Raw genomic sequence first — 13,393 nt, 5'->3', positions numbered from 1 at the left:
ATAATGAATTCGGCAGTACCGGCCGGGACGTCGACATGTGCGCCTGCAAACATAGGAAATCCTTTCTCATCGAGGACATCCTCAAGGACTCTAAGAAGCCTCACAGAAACTTGAGCAACGAACCTAAACAGCCTTTAACATGTACGAGTAAAGCGCAACCTATAGATGAAGTGACGACTCGGCTCGCAGATGTTGATAAGTCAGATATAGAATTGTCCAAAGTGAGCTTAAATGTGGAAGTGAGAAGAAATACGTATCCATTGTACCCGCTGCCGATGAAGGCAGGTCTACCCTGGCCGTACCGTGTTAAAGGGAGCTATTCTGTGGAATCACGGCCTCCACCCAGCTACTACAGTGAGCCTGCCATGACGGACCACCTGTTCCGCAGTCAGCTCGCCGCCACCAGACTGATGGCACACCCCTACAGTATACGACATACTTACGGATTTGATAGAGGTACCAACTGTTTATTTTAACTATTCATTAAGATTTATACATCGCGTAATAACCCGAAGAATTGCTTTCAAAGTGTTTAAAGTTGTTCAATGTAATTGTCAACAGAGGCTCTATCACGAATATTCTTAAGTTTTCGTAACGTCATCGATATATTGTGTATAGTTTGTACAGCGTCCTTACCATCATTCATCTTTTGCATATTTTGATATTGCATACTGTGACATATTTTGTCGAAGACATTAAGAAAACGCATGTCGCAAATAGTCGTGCTAGGCCCTCTAAGCTTCAAATTCTGTACATTATCATTGTCTGTCTATATTTTTGTAATATTATAATTTAAATTATTATTATTAGCTATGTTGCGTGATAAATTAAAGCTTGATATTGATGACACTGGATAGAGATAAGATTATTTTATTGTTTACGGACACTTATTATAAAAAATTAGTTATGTCATTCTGTGAATAATATGCTTTTCTCAACTTCATAGAGACTGTTCTAAATCACAGGAGCTCTAACCGTTGGCTTCTGAGAAAAACGCAACATAACTCAGAAACCGTACCAGTAACCTACGGTAGGGTTACGGTAAACAAATCTTATATTAATTATCATTCAACAATCAACAATCAAACCGTTAATTAGTGGTAGGGCCAAGGATTTCCGCAAGTCCACATGCCGTCTTGCGCGTATTTTGCTTGAGGGCAGGTCACCGAGGGGTCGAGATACCTAACCCTGTAGATGGACAGTATCGGGCAGTGTTGTATTTTTTTATACATTGTTTCCTCTTCCTCTATGCACATCTTAGCTGTCTGTGATTTCTATATTATACAGATGTTTGTTAAAGTAGTCTGTAAAAGTCGACACAATTATATGACTTGCTTGGTTTAAGGAGCCTACTTGGCGTTTTTGGCTGACTTTCCTCGGTCTACCTGCATTTACTTACGTTATCAAATCCTTCTTTCATATAATTATATAACTTGTAACTTTGTATCTGGTACACAAAACTATTCCGGATATATCAAACCGAGTTACTTCATTTCGTTCAATATTAATCCATTCCTCGCGTACCAGATAGTGCTATCGAATAAAAAAATAACAAAATTACTTTTTGCTATTTACTTTAAGATAGATAAAGAGATTAGCAAAGTGTAACTAATATTTGTATACAACATATCAGTGATATTAAACTGATAGGAAATTTAGTTATTTACTAAACCTATATGTTACTAAATCACCATTAAATATGTTTTATTTCCGTGGAAAATATATTTTGCAAATATATCCGTCCATTCTTGACATTCGATTCGAAGCGATTCCATACCGAATTAAAGATATAATGAAACTGACGCGCGACAATCACATGACTTATCGAAAGTTATTGACAGTTCTATACATTTTTGAAATTCGATCGACATTGAGCGAATGCATTTTGTCTAACCCCGCAGTTCGTATTATAATACCATGGGTAGCCACGAAAGACGAAATTAAAATCATCAATTACTATGGAACTTTCAACGAAAGGTTCAAAAGACCCTTCCTGCCTCCTCATCTAGACTGTAGAAACTCCTTCCGTACCGTATCATACCCAATCGGTATTACGTACCGAATTCTAGTACCGTACGGTATACGTTACAAAATCAAACAGCCGCAAGTAAACAATGATTGTTAAAAGCTTTAGATAAATGCGGTACCTGATTAACTTCCTCAATCAATATTATCAAAGTTAACTTGTAAGCTAAAGTATGTTATCACTTAATCGCCGCTATCTTAATAAGTGGCGTTATGTTACATCGCGATCACATGACACCATTGCTTTATACCACGCAACTTCCTCTGCGTAATATAAAAACTTATTCTTTACATAGAAAAATTCCCACGAAGATTATACATATTTTCTGAATAAAATCATCGTCATCATCATCAGCTCACTATACGTCCCCATTGAGGGGCTCGGATCCTACCCGCTGCTGCACGCTGGCTAAATGCAAGTTGGTTGACTTCCAAATCCACATCCCCTTTCCATTATTTCCTTATAAGAAAAGGGTGTTTAGGGCCTGTCTTCTGTGTGATCATGCACCTGCCGACCTGACCCATTCTCGCACCCAACAAGTGGTTGCGGGCTCTACCATTGTCAAAAAATGTCTCTGCATTGTATTTATCATTATTCTAAATTACATTTTAATCCATTAAGCTTTTTTGATATTACACACTAACTAGCATTCCTTAGATCTTTTACATTTATACTAGTAAGATTTGCAACTACAACTCTGTTTAGAACATGAAAAGCGGTAGAAGTAATAATAAACAGACTCAGTATGTAGATTTTATAACAAAGTTTTGTATGACGAAAGCTTTTCGCTACATCTACAGCTTTGATGATCAATCGTTCTATCATTAGCTGTCGCCGGCGACTCCATCCGCACGGAAAGAATCTTAATTAGTAGCCTTTGTGTTCTTCTACGCTATATTCTACATGCCAAATTGCATCGAGATCCATGCAGTCATTCTAGATTTATTTTCTAACAAACATTCATCCAAACATTCGCATTTATAATATTATTAAGAGTGATTTGTGAGTGCGAATGACTAACAAATATAAATGAATCAATTTAATAGTTATTGTATACTATAACATTAACAAGCAATCGTAGATCCGTTGATAAGAAATTAAAGTAATTTTGGGTGATACAAGTCCTCGTAATATGTTATCAATTGATTGCCAGATAACAGATAATGTGAACAACTCAATTAGGCCAGACCCATTCCACGTACTGATAATGATTACCATTGTATATTGATACAAGTTTAAAACTAGCACGGATTTTTACTCACGTCCTTCAAGAAAACAAACAATTCCGTTACCGCGAGCTTTACCATGAAAACACTGATATACGACATAAATACATACGGGGAAAAAACGTAATTGAGATGAAGTTGAATGAAGACTCGATGTATGTTTCTTCTATAAGATTTTTAGCAAAAATATATAGAATTTTTCGTTAATCTATTCTACTCATAATAAATTGGGAAGATTTGATTGTTCGTATATATGCATTGGCAGGCTCCTTAAAGTTACAGGTAACGTAGGCTACTTTATGACTAGATTTTTTTAATTCCGCGCGAACAAAGTCGCGGTCAATTTGTAATTTAGTAATATTTGCAAACACTTCAAATAAGCATGAAGTTTAATACTATTAATGAATAATAGTTTTATTCATTGCATTCGACGAAGGGCGGGATCCGAATCCACGACAGCTAGACCGATACCCTTTAGTATTTGACTATAAGCATTTCAAAACTTTGTTACCAGTAGACATGTGTAACATCATGTTTGTCTTTAGTGGCGCCCGGTTGCTGCAGCCCATGGTGGGGTGTGGGCGGGCGGCGCAAAGGCGGGCAGGTGCGGTTTAGCGCCGCACAGACAGCAGCTCTCGAGCGTAGGTTTGGTGCCAGCAAGTACCTCAGCCCTGACGAGAGACGAGCGCTCGCCGCATCACTTAGACTTAGCGATAGACAGGTCAGTTATACTACTCAGCCTGTAATAAATCTTGAAATCTTTTGTACCTGCGTGAAACAACACGGAGACAATAATCATGAAAATGGCAATCGCATAGACGTATAACCTTAAATACCTTTTCTAACGTGTAATTTTTTGCTACTAACGGTTACATTAAAAGGAAGTCATCAGTTCAATCACATACGTGTAAATTTGCCGTTTACAATACAAAAAATCGTTGTTAGGGGACGTCCTCGTTACTCGTTTGCCACATACCTAATATTTACATTCGATTAATTTAATGTTCAGGTGAAAACTTGGTTTCAAAATCGGCGTGCGAAGTGGCGTCGTTGTGCGCCGGATGCTGCGGACAGCGGCAGCCCGCCTTCCGCGGAGGACGCCTCCGACGATGACGTTACCATCGCCGATGAACAAGACTGACACTAGATGGCTCTGCATACTCCTAAGCATGAAATTCTTCTGTCTTAACACTCGTGTAAGACATATTAGTTGTCTTTGTTTTTTCAATGACAATAAGAGAGAGGGCAATATGTTTTTACACCTCAAGACAGTACCAACTTGGAGAATATAAAATAAAAAAGTAATTAAATTTAATATTATGAATAATACTTGTTTATTTTATTTTTAGATATTGTAAAAAATTTTATAAGCAAATATATTCCCTTTTTACAGGATCATATTAAATAATATTACGCGACGTAACACCTTACTTTATAATTAAACAAAGAGTTAATCGAATTCTGGTCAAAAATTATCTTTTATAATTAATATCTATAATTATTAAAATGCCAAAATCATTTCAGGAATCTTAATTATGTATTTATTGGATTTCAAATGTACTTATGTTATATGATAAGAGTCGCCATTATTATCATTATCTCAGATTAATTGCATCGCTTGAAATGATTGATTGAGTGTAATGACGTCATTGTATATCTACTTTTATCGCCACAGCCGCGATATTATGTTATTTGTTAAGATTTTTGGGGATGAACCTAATTGTAAAACTGAATTAAATCTATATAAGTATGATAATATATTAATATCCTCATAAAGATAGCAGCGCTAAACATGTTATCAATACGAATATTTTGTTTGATAACTTTAGTTATTATGTACGTAATCATAAAACCCTCACATACACACACACACACTATACCCCCGTTCGCACATTGGTATACTTAAACGTTTATTTTACACTTAATTTTTAACTACTTTAGCTTTTTTGATGTAATTTCTTGTTACTATTGTTTGTTCTCTTTACATTATAAAATTATTACTCAACTTATAAAAATTGTACAGCCGCAGTTTAACTTATAGGAAGTCATTGGCTCCTTTAATAGAGAAACCTTGTTAAGGAGCCAAGGTTATAATGAACCAGATTTGTTAAATGTACATTAAATTTTTATTATATTGTACCGGGACACTGTTTTGCGATTCAAATGCATATAACATTTTTGATGAAATACAAGGGCATTTTTTTAAAACTTAAAAATTTTACACCTTCTGGGGCAATTTTGTAACCTACAAATATTGCTACATTTAAAAAAAAGCTATTATGTTATCGTCAATAACCCTTTATCAATATGAAATAAAAAAAAATACAACTAACAAAGATTTTTAAAGAAAATTTAAATTGCCCCAGAAGGTGTAAATTTTTTTACTTTTTAAAAAATGCCATTTTTTTTTGTAATACGCAGAGGGGAATTTTTATTTTATTTTTCTGGTGACCCTTGTGACCACCTCTATCATCTCCCTTCCTATGTACGTAACCTGTTGGGACACCTGTATAATTGAGGTTAGATAAAAAAAAACCGTTGATAAATTCAAAATATATTTATTCAATAAAAAAACAACCACATGTGGGCGAAAACTTTAAACACAAATAAAATTGATAAAACCACTTTATTTACAAGTTACTTTAATTAAGACCTACAAGAATATCCGACTCTGCGGCGAGCATGTGTCAAACTAAATTATGACAGCTAACGTCAAAAGGTCACAAGGTCGTTTTCGAACTGTAGCTGTCATGTTTTTTTTTTAATTTTTAGATCCTAGTTTTTTTTAAAGGCGACTTACCTTAATGTTTATTAAAATATTGTTTTTTTTTAATATAGATTCTTTTATTGTAAAATATATTTTTAATTTCTTACTAATTCTATGTCGAAAGTCATGAAGAGAAAATCATTGTAATAAAAACATATCAAAATGAGAAAGTATATTTAGACGTGATATTTTTATTGATTATTCTTTTATATCTTAATTATGGAATTTTCAAATCTAAATAAACACTTAACCAAACAAGTTTTAATTACTATTTATTGATTTTTTTTAATTGTGACAATTTCAAGAAATAATTTATTAAAAATGACACGAATTTATGTACATTTTTATTATAAACACAAATGAAAATTGTACATTTCAATGGCAGTGACAAAAATTAAATAAAGTCGTTCGGAAAAACAAATCAGTAGTCTACAAATTCAATTTACCCCTTTTTTCATTAAATAAAACTCATTCTTTCTTAAGATCTCAAAACATGTTACATAAAAACAGACAAACTGTAATAAAAACAACCTTTCTAGTTCAATAAATTACAATAGATATTTTTTTTTCGACATATGATATTTACAATACACTTTTTAAACTATTTGGAGTGGATAGAGATACTAAAAAAAAACAAGTACCTCGTACGATATACTAAGAGTGTGAACTTTTTTTATCTTACTAGGCATATTGTAAACTGACAGCTTCACAATTTGACTCCTAGTCCGATTATAAACTAACATAAGTCCCAAATTATCGGTTACACACAAAACGTAAACATCAAAATTAATTACTATGATTATTATTTTCCACTGTTTTCCTAAATAAAATCACGTGTCTAGTTTAACTTTGTAACAATTTGTCCATAAAATAATCTAAATTCAACAATGAACAATAGTGACAACTCCATAGATATAAAAAAGAAAACTTAATAATATTTAGTCAGACTTCCTGAGCGCTCCCCGCGCCCGCCACGCCTTCAGCAGCGCAGTACAGAAGTACAATTGGAAGAAATGTACTTGACACGCGAGAAATATAAATGCATACCACAACAAGCCGTACGGGAAGTCCTGCAAACACAACAATAACTTACAATACAACTATTACACTAAAAATAATATTACTTAAGTTCAATAAGAATATTTTTATAAAATAGTGACATCTATGATATCATTTTGGAAACAAAACGTGAGATTTCAGAGTCTGTTAATTAAACATAGATGGCGCTGATTTTATATTTCAATGCTTTTCTATTTAAAAAAAATGTTTTAAGCTCAAAACTTTTGTCCTTTAAACTATTAACCGTGGGTTTCTGACACCAAAATGTCCGTTTAAAACATAGTTCAAAACTATTCTATAAAAGATAATGACAAGGGTAATTTAATCACATTTTTCTATATGCTATATCACTAAAGTGAATAATTTTAACTAATTGTAAATAAACTGTTGCGAAATTTCAGACATTTTAAAGTTTGTACTAACCTGCCATAACTCAATATCCATTTCTGAGGTGTCTTCATCTTCATCTTTTGTTAAGTACCTCCAAACATCTCCGCAGTAGTAAACAAGGCCATATAACAGTGGACCGAAGCCTAAGAAAACTATCCCATACATATATCTTCGTAAATTTGTAATGTTGTTTCGTTTTATAGCTGCCAGGGCGAGGAAAGACAGGAGTAGTGACAGGCACCAGATGTACTCCCACCAAAGGGGCTGCAAATACATATTTAGATGTTAAAGACTATACATTAGTTATTAGCTTTTGCCTGCAACTTTGTCTGTGTGGAATTTGAAGAAAACTTGATAAGTTACCTATATTTTTTTCCCGACAGTGTTCTACACATATATGTAATTTCATCATCCATACTGTTTTTCTGGTGGTATTTTCTAGCAAACATCCATTCATATAAACTAATTTTATACTAATATTTGTGCAATGTTAACACAAATGTCCTATATGTAGTAATTGTAAAAAGCATATTATTGCCTCTATTCTACTTGAAGATACTGAGAGGGTAAACAATATGCTTTCATATAAGACTTATGACAGTGGAAGCCCACTATAGTTATTTTAATAAGTTAAAGAAATAAAAATGTTTCAAACCGGTGGTATTTGCAGTTCTTCAATTTCCAGTATGAAAATATCAAGTTTGTCAAGTATATCAGCGGAGAGCTTGGCCACCATTACAATGAACAGCACATGTTGAAAGAACACGCAGTATTTAAGTCTTGATTTATTCAGTGCACTGAAATAGAACGTTTAAAATAATCAAAAAACTTATTGAAGGCAGTCATTTAAAACCATGTAGAAACATTTATTGTTTTTATTGATAAAACAGTAATGAATATATTTAAATGACATTTTCCTATTGAATTACTAATACATTGATTTAAATTAGTGGCGCGAAATGTCCCACCTTTTGCTTATGTCTAAAAATACTTTGACGGAACTCTGAATGCGATGTCGTTGTCACATTACCACAGCACTGAGTATTTCTATAGCAGCTCCGACTACATATAAATAATTCTAACTCTTACCTTAATTGATACTGTATCGCTATTTTTTCCCGATGTTCGAAATCAGCTCCGTTCGTTCCTGTTACCATTACACCACCGCGGGATGCCATATTTTATCGTAAACGCACGAAATGTTTAACACAAAAATAAACTCCAAGATGTTATGATAAACACAAGTTACTTCATTCATACACCACAATATTTCATTAAATTTCAATCAATACATCATTATATTACATCTGCCAAACGAAATCGAACCGAGCTGGCAAAATGTCAGCTTAATGTTGCCATTACAAAAAGACAATTAGCCAAATGTTTAATTATTAAAAATCATCTAAATAATTTTTTTGGACAACTGTACAAGGATTACTTAAATTTATATCTTGTTACTTGAATAATGACATATCTATCTGTCTTATCACCATTTATTGCTGAACATGCGTATAAGAACTGTTTTTACAAAAAAAAACTTAGAACGGCTGGTGCCTCTGAAAAATTTTTGTACGATTTTTTTTCCATTGTTCAGTACCTAAAAACAATGTAATATTCATATGATATGGCAACATTATTTTCTCAATGACAGATTGCCAACGTCACGAAATTGACGCGTTCAAAAATTTAGCTTCGTTCAGTAATTTCCCAGTTCTGTCAAATACAAAAAAAGATAAGACTTGCGTTATTACGAGTAAATAATATTTATTAAGATCATGTCTAAGAAGTAAGGTACATTTTCATCGAATGTTTCACTATAGCAGGACTGGTTAGTCCACTGCTTAACCACTACCCCACCGAAGCTTGCACCATAATCACATACATACTTAATGTTACCCAATGTCTTCCAGTGTAGGCGTTCTTCCCTTTTCCGCATGAAATAATATTTAAAAAATTGCATTTAGGTAATTTTAATCGCAGAATTAGCTTAAAAAAGTTCAAAATTAAAAATTTTATTTTTTTGGTTTTATTAAGAAAAAGTTCGTCGTGATACGCGATTTTTAACATGATTTGCTCCTGATTTATATTTGCTATTAAAATGTTAGAGGAATCTATTCGTATTGATTTATAGAAAAAGTAAAATGCATGACGAGATAACAGTAATATAAGTGACCATTGCAAATGAACATATACTGGAAAATATGCACGTTTACTAGGTTTACGAGTTTCTACTAGGCATGCAAACATGAGCAAAAACATAATAAAACCGTTTCTTTTTCAAAATGGAAAAGAAAAAATTTTGCTATAGTTCAAGTGTTTATAGACTAAGTAAACACACAGATGAACTTGCGAGTACAAAAACATAGATAGGGTTGTTTTCCTGGTTTTTTATTGCCATTTTTGGAGACAAAGTCCGGGTATCGATAGGAGCTCTCTATGTTGTTGTTTGTGGTAAAAAAAGTTCTAATTTCATTTAATTAATCTCTCGTACTGCCTTAGTATTTAGTACTAGTAATTGTTTGTTTACGTCAACTACACGTTCTGGGTGTAATAAAAATGTAAACATAAATCAATGTTACGAAATGAGAAATGCATAATTTTTCCATTTGCTAATGAATTTGTTACGGGGTGAATGTTATTAATTGTTTTCTCGTTCACAATTAGACGTTTTCCGGTTGATGTAATTTTATGCATTTTAAACAATCATTAATTGATAACGTCTTAATTTTTTTTTTAATTAACATGATTTTATAAATATAAGGAGATACGGATATCAAATTTCTGATTTTATTCCACAGGCAATAAAAAGAAGGTTTGCACTTCGAAAAAACTAAACCAGAGGTTCCTAAGCTTTCCCTGTAGCTAATTTGTTTCTTTAGGTTGTCAACCCTTAACATTATTTCCCGCTATAATAAATCCCACCGGGTGTTTTACCAACCCTAGGAAATCTATTGGAACGGAGGTATATTACAGACTGGTATAACGGATAGTCTATTTAGTTTTTAGGGTTCCGTACCTCATAGAAAAAAAACGGAACCCTTATAGGATCACTTTGTTGCCCGTCCGTCTGTCTGTCAAGACCCTTTTTCTGTATCAAGCTGGAATTAATATTTTTTAATTTCTAGTAAACGAAGTTGAGGGTGACTAGTTACAATCGCACTGTAATATATCATAAAAACATTGCATTCTTTTATAATATTTCAGTCAAATCAATTATTTAATTACATATGTATTTTAGTACAACATTGTGGGTCGGTACATTTTTACATTACACGGTGTACTTATTTGCAAAGGCCGTGTCGACTGCATTAGTAATTACAATTCTACGCACTATTGAATGATGTATAAGATTTTAAACCTATGTTTACATTAAGAAATACATTATTTTGAATCTGTAATTGAATGTTTTTAATTTGTTATAATCCTCACTGACAAAATGGGGTAAGTCTTAGAGTTTCATGTACAAAAGTAGGAATAGCGAATACGCAATTATAAATGTATGGGCAATTTTCCGTCTGGATCACAATCGAAGAGCTGACACCGTACAATGAAACAGATGAGAGTTATTATTTTTTTCCTCCAGGATCCCTGAACTCTATTCATGGACAGGCTATAAACCGTTGTATTTTGTGCATATTTGATTTTTGCCCTTTTCCCGCTTTAGTGGCGGTTTGTAACGATGGTGGTATTCGAACTATTAATAGAGATAGAAACAATTATCAGGAACTTCAACAGGCTCGTTTAAGTAGGAAGGAAACTTAAGCTATGATTCTCAAGCAATGAACTATCCATTTATAGATCCCGTAACATCAATGTCCTGAATACTTGGTAAAGGGAATAATAGGTTATGCGATGATGACGTCACAATACTATGCGTACTCGTGGCGCGACAAATCTGAAACAAGCTATTTAACGATAACGATTTTAATTGTTTCAGCTGCAGCGATGTTTTATAAACAGGCGTCATTATCGATTGTCGTTCAGAAATTGTTTTGATACGTCTTCCGGTGCTCGGTCATAAAAGACCGCGGTCCCGGCGCGAAAATTTACTGTCTGTCATCCCGCGGTAACAATTCAGTGCAGAAATATGAAGTTGTTTGTAGTTATCGTCTTGTTCGCCTTCGTTGCTGTACAGGTAAATTTTAAATAATTAATTAATTTATTATTTCTTAAAGATGGAAAATTTTTAATTGTCTTTATTATGTATAATATTTTATTAAATTTATTATTTCATTAAACTATTATTTTATCACAAGTAAATTTAATTATAATAAGATATGTGTGAAGTTATCCAACCCGCACTTGGCCAGCGTGGTTGACAATGGCCTAATCACCCTTAACTTAGGGTAGGCTCCGAGCCCCTCGGTGGGGACGTATAGTGAGCTCATGATAATAAATATAATTATTGACTTCCTAATATCGTTGCATTTGAAATATATTTATTTTTATATTTAACTGCAAAAAAATTAATTGTAATTTAAGTAGCTATACATATTTTTCCATTCAATAAGTTCGATTTGAGAAATGTGGCCCAAAAGAGGGGTAACTATAAAGTTATATATATATATATATATATTTTTTAGTGTGATGATTTATTTTATAATGTTGGTAACAGTTGAGCAGTTCAGCGCCAACGCCGGATGAGGACAAGAAGGATGTAGCGGCACCAGTGCCTTCCCCCGCAGCAGCGGAGCCCGCGCCCCCCGCACCAGAGGTACTATTGAATATTCAAACATTTTGACAGCTGTCGGTTAGCTTGGGGTCATGTTTCACAGATACTTAAAATTTTTATTCTGCGCGTAATCGTGTACGAAATTGCGAACCGCTATAAAGTCTGGATAGTTAACATTGACACATATTTCTTAAATTAACTAGTCTTAAGTTCGTCGGTGGCTCAGTGTTCAAGCACTTGACTTGCAATCTGCAGGTCCTGGGTTCGAATCCCGCCATGTAGCAATGTGTTTTTCGATTTTCGATTTTACATATGTACATTTATCCGACGTTCTTACGGTGAAGGAAAACATCGTGATGCAACCTGCACATATCTGAGAAGTAATTCAAAGATATGTGTGAAGTCAACCAACCCGCACTGGGCCAGCGTGGTTGACTATGTCCTAATCACCCTTAACTTATTGTAGGCTCCGAGCCCCTCGGTGGGGACGTATAGTGAGCTGATGATGATGAAGTTAAAATAATGCAAAATCGTCCGAATAATAAACATTAAATTACAATGAATTGCAGAATAATTGAGACAATATTTAGAAATGGTTAGTAAATTTTCTTAACACGTTAGCGTTTAAAAATTATTAATGGAAATTAAAAATGTTATAGGTGAAGTCAGCGGTGGCAGAACCTGCGCCCTCACCGAGCCCCGAGACGCCGGCCGTAGAAGAAAAGAAACCCTAAGCCCTACCAGACGTGCTCACGACTAGGCACAATATGCGGCCCCTGTCATACGGCTCACATATTTAATGTAATATTTGTATAATAAAATCTTTTGACCATCTTTGTTTGTTTTATGCTATCCTAAACGCGAGATTCCACTGCTAAAACACTTGTGCTCAAAACTATTGCCATCCCTCTCGTGATCTTTGATAAGACAGAGATAACGATAAATTTATACACGAATTTAGAAGAGTGGGTAGCGGCAGCGCCACGCGTCTGCTGTCATCTGTCAAAGCTTTTATACCTCATTCTTACGATTTTATTTAAAAAAAATAATAATTTGATACTGTGCCGCAATTTAAATCGAATCTTATCCGTAAAAAAACTCAGAATATATCTTCTGCTTCAATACAAAACGCATCAAATAATTAAATGTATATTTTATATTATTACAAATGATATAATTTGAGATAGGTTTTAGTTGCTGGTGAAAAATAATATGTCTCGAACACTGGCGCGGGTCGTCAGCTCTAAAGTCGG

The 13,393-nt window shown here is 33.8% G+C and overlaps 2 protein-coding genes and 1 long non-coding RNA gene across 3 annotated transcripts; 2 read left to right on the top strand and 1 right to left on the bottom strand.

Annotated features, from left to right (window-relative positions):
* On the top strand, positions 1–4,575 carry LOC106116621 (transcription factor LBX2). Its single transcript, XM_013310506.1, has 3 exons — positions 1–456; positions 3,798–3,973; positions 4,262–4,575. The coding sequence occupies exons 1-3, from the start codon at positions 36–38 to the stop codon at positions 4,391–4,393; spliced, it is 729 nt and encodes a 242-aa protein (XP_013165960.1). The 5' UTR covers positions 1–35; the 3' UTR covers positions 4,394–4,575.
* Positions 4,576–6,316: 1,741 nt separating this feature from the next.
* jagn (jagunal) lies at positions 6,317–8,735 on the bottom strand. The gene is given in 4 exon segments (NM_001312588.1): positions 6,317–7,089; positions 7,502–7,732; positions 8,124–8,265; positions 8,558–8,735. Coding segments are annotated over 4 exon segments (594 nt in total). The 5' UTR covers positions 8,647–8,735; the 3' UTR covers positions 6,317–6,957.
* A 2,710-nt stretch (positions 8,736–11,445) lies between these two features.
* LOC106116646 (uncharacterized) lies at positions 11,446–12,974 on the top strand. The gene is made up of 3 exons (XR_001227832.1): positions 11,446–11,603; positions 12,084–12,182; positions 12,800–12,974. It is a non-coding gene; the product is annotated as an uncharacterized LOC106116646 (long non-coding RNA).
* Positions 12,975–13,393: the final 419 nt, after the last annotated feature.

The sequence above is a fragment of the Papilio xuthus genome, unplaced genomic scaffold (assembly GCF_000836235.2).
Source record: "Papilio xuthus unplaced genomic scaffold, Pxut_1.1 DF827714.1, whole genome shotgun sequence".
Taxonomy (NCBI): Eukaryota; Metazoa; Arthropoda; class Insecta; order Lepidoptera; family Papilionidae; genus Papilio; species Papilio xuthus.
This window is presented reverse-complemented; position numbering and strand designations above follow the sequence as displayed.

Bases quoted from the DNA above. Each gene is read 5' to 3' on its own strand.
- LOC106116621 (XM_013310506.1), top strand. From the start codon at position 36: ATGTGCGCCTGCAAACATAGGAAATCCTTTCTCATCGAGGACATCCTC. The intron at 457-3,797 runs GTACCAACTGTT...GTTTGTCTTTAG, and splicing joins TACTTACGGATTTGATAGAG to TGGCGCCCGGTTGCTGCAGC. The intron at 3,974-4,261 runs GTCAGTTATACT...TTTAATGTTCAG, and splicing joins TTAGACTTAGCGATAGACAG to GTGAAAACTTGGTTTCAAAA.